The sequence below is a fragment of the Mus pahari genome, chromosome 19 (assembly GCF_900095145.1).
Source record: "Mus pahari chromosome 19, PAHARI_EIJ_v1.1, whole genome shotgun sequence".
Lineage (NCBI taxonomy): Eukaryota > Metazoa > Chordata > Mammalia > Rodentia > Muridae > Mus > Mus pahari.
The window spans coordinates 3,055,525-3,057,166 of NC_034608.1; the positions used below are offsets into that span (position 1 = coordinate 3,055,525).

General features: G+C 48.1%; 1 protein-coding gene across 1 annotated transcript in view; it reads left to right on the forward strand.

Moving 5' to 3' along the window:
* Nlrp5 (NLR family pyrin domain containing 5) overlaps positions 1-1,642 on the forward strand; it is a 17,337-nt gene that overhangs the window by 8,597 nt on the left and 7,098 nt on the right. Inside the window, 1 exon segment of the mRNA XM_021219610.1 lies at positions 419-575. Coding sequence (XP_021075269.1) covers positions 419-575 — 157 coding nt within the window.

Sequence of the window (1,642 nt, forward strand, 5' to 3'; positions counted from 1 at the left end):
CCCAGCAACCACATGGTGTCTCACAACCACCCATAATGAGATCTGATGCCCTCTTCTGGGATATCTGAAGACAGCTACAGTGTACTTACTTATAAATAATAAATAAATCTTTTTTTTAAATGAACTTTGGGTACCACAAATGAAATTGGCTTGATTCCCTTATATGTGCACATCTCTCTTGTTGCCCCCATCTCTCTACAAGTGGCAACTTCATTCTCCTGATGGCTAGAAAAATATTCCATTAACTACATATAGATTTTCCACATCAATTCTTCTGTTGCTGGACACTTCAGTTGGTTCCATCGTTTAACTGTTGTGAATAGTGCTCTAATAAATGTGGGAATGGGAGTTGGGAGGAGGGGAACTTAAGAATGACCTCATTGTTTTCTCGGTTGGGGGTGTGGGGCTCTCCTTGCAGACTGGACAGCTGTGACCTCACACCTGTCAGCTGCCACATTCTGGCCTCAGCCCTTTTCAGCAACCAGAACTTGACTCACCTGTGCCTGGCAAACAACAGCCTGAGGACTGAAGAAGTTGCACAGCTGTGTCAGTTCGTGAGGCATCCGGGGTGTGCTGTGCTCTCGAGCGGCTGATGGGAGCCTGCTTAGTTTCATCGGGAGGCCATCACAGCTTTCAGACTAATAGGTGGGTGTGTTCCATTAGGGAAAGATGTGGGTGTGGGGGGTTGGTGTGTGGGAGTCAGAGTGCCGGTATGCAGTGCAGTGGGAGCAGCTTCCCCAGTGGGAGCAGCTTCCCCAGTGGGAGCAGCTTCCCCCAGTGTACTGGATACTTTCCTATTGCTGTGATGCAACACCCTGACAAAGCAACTTAAAGAAGAAAGGGGGTTGTGGTTTGTTTTAGCTCGTGGCTCCAGAGAGAGAGGGATTCCAGCTCCATGGGGAAAGCTTGGCAACAGTCAGGAAAAACAAAATGGCAGGAGCAGGAAGCTGCTGAGCACATTCTGTAACATGTGTGAGAACAGGAAGTGAGGTGAGGCTGTAACCCTCACAGCCCACCTCCAGCTGTGTGCTTCCTCCAGTAAGGCTCCACCTCCTAAGGGTCCGCAGTCTCCCTAGGGGGCGCCACCAACTGGGAACCAATTGTTCAAGTACGTGAGCCCTGGGGGCAGTTCCATAGGTTCATATTGGTCTCGGCACTCCCAGTAGGTTTAGGGCTCCCGTTCTTTGACCCTCATTAGTATGAAACCTTTTCTATATTGCTACTTGTGTATATGTTTTGAAGATGATTCTGGGCTTTTATTACGTGTTTATCTATATACGGGGATGAGTACGAATGCCACAGCACTCACATATAGGTTGGAGGACAACGTGCAGGAGTTGGTTCACTCCTTCCCACCGTGTGGGTCTCAGGGGTCAAACTCAAATCATTAGGCTTCACTGCAAGCCCCTCTACCCACTATGCCATTTTACCAGCCCTCAAGATTCTTTCCAAATGAAGCCTTTGTTTTTTTTTAATTTGCTTGTGTATATTTATGGGGAGAGGCAGTTAAGAGGATGTGTACGTGTATGAGTACAGATGTGTGTGCACACGCAGGTGGAGGCTGAATGTTTGCTGTTGTCTTCAGCCACTCTCTGTCTAGAGTCTAGCTTGAACCCAGCTTGCTAATGCATCTACACTAGCT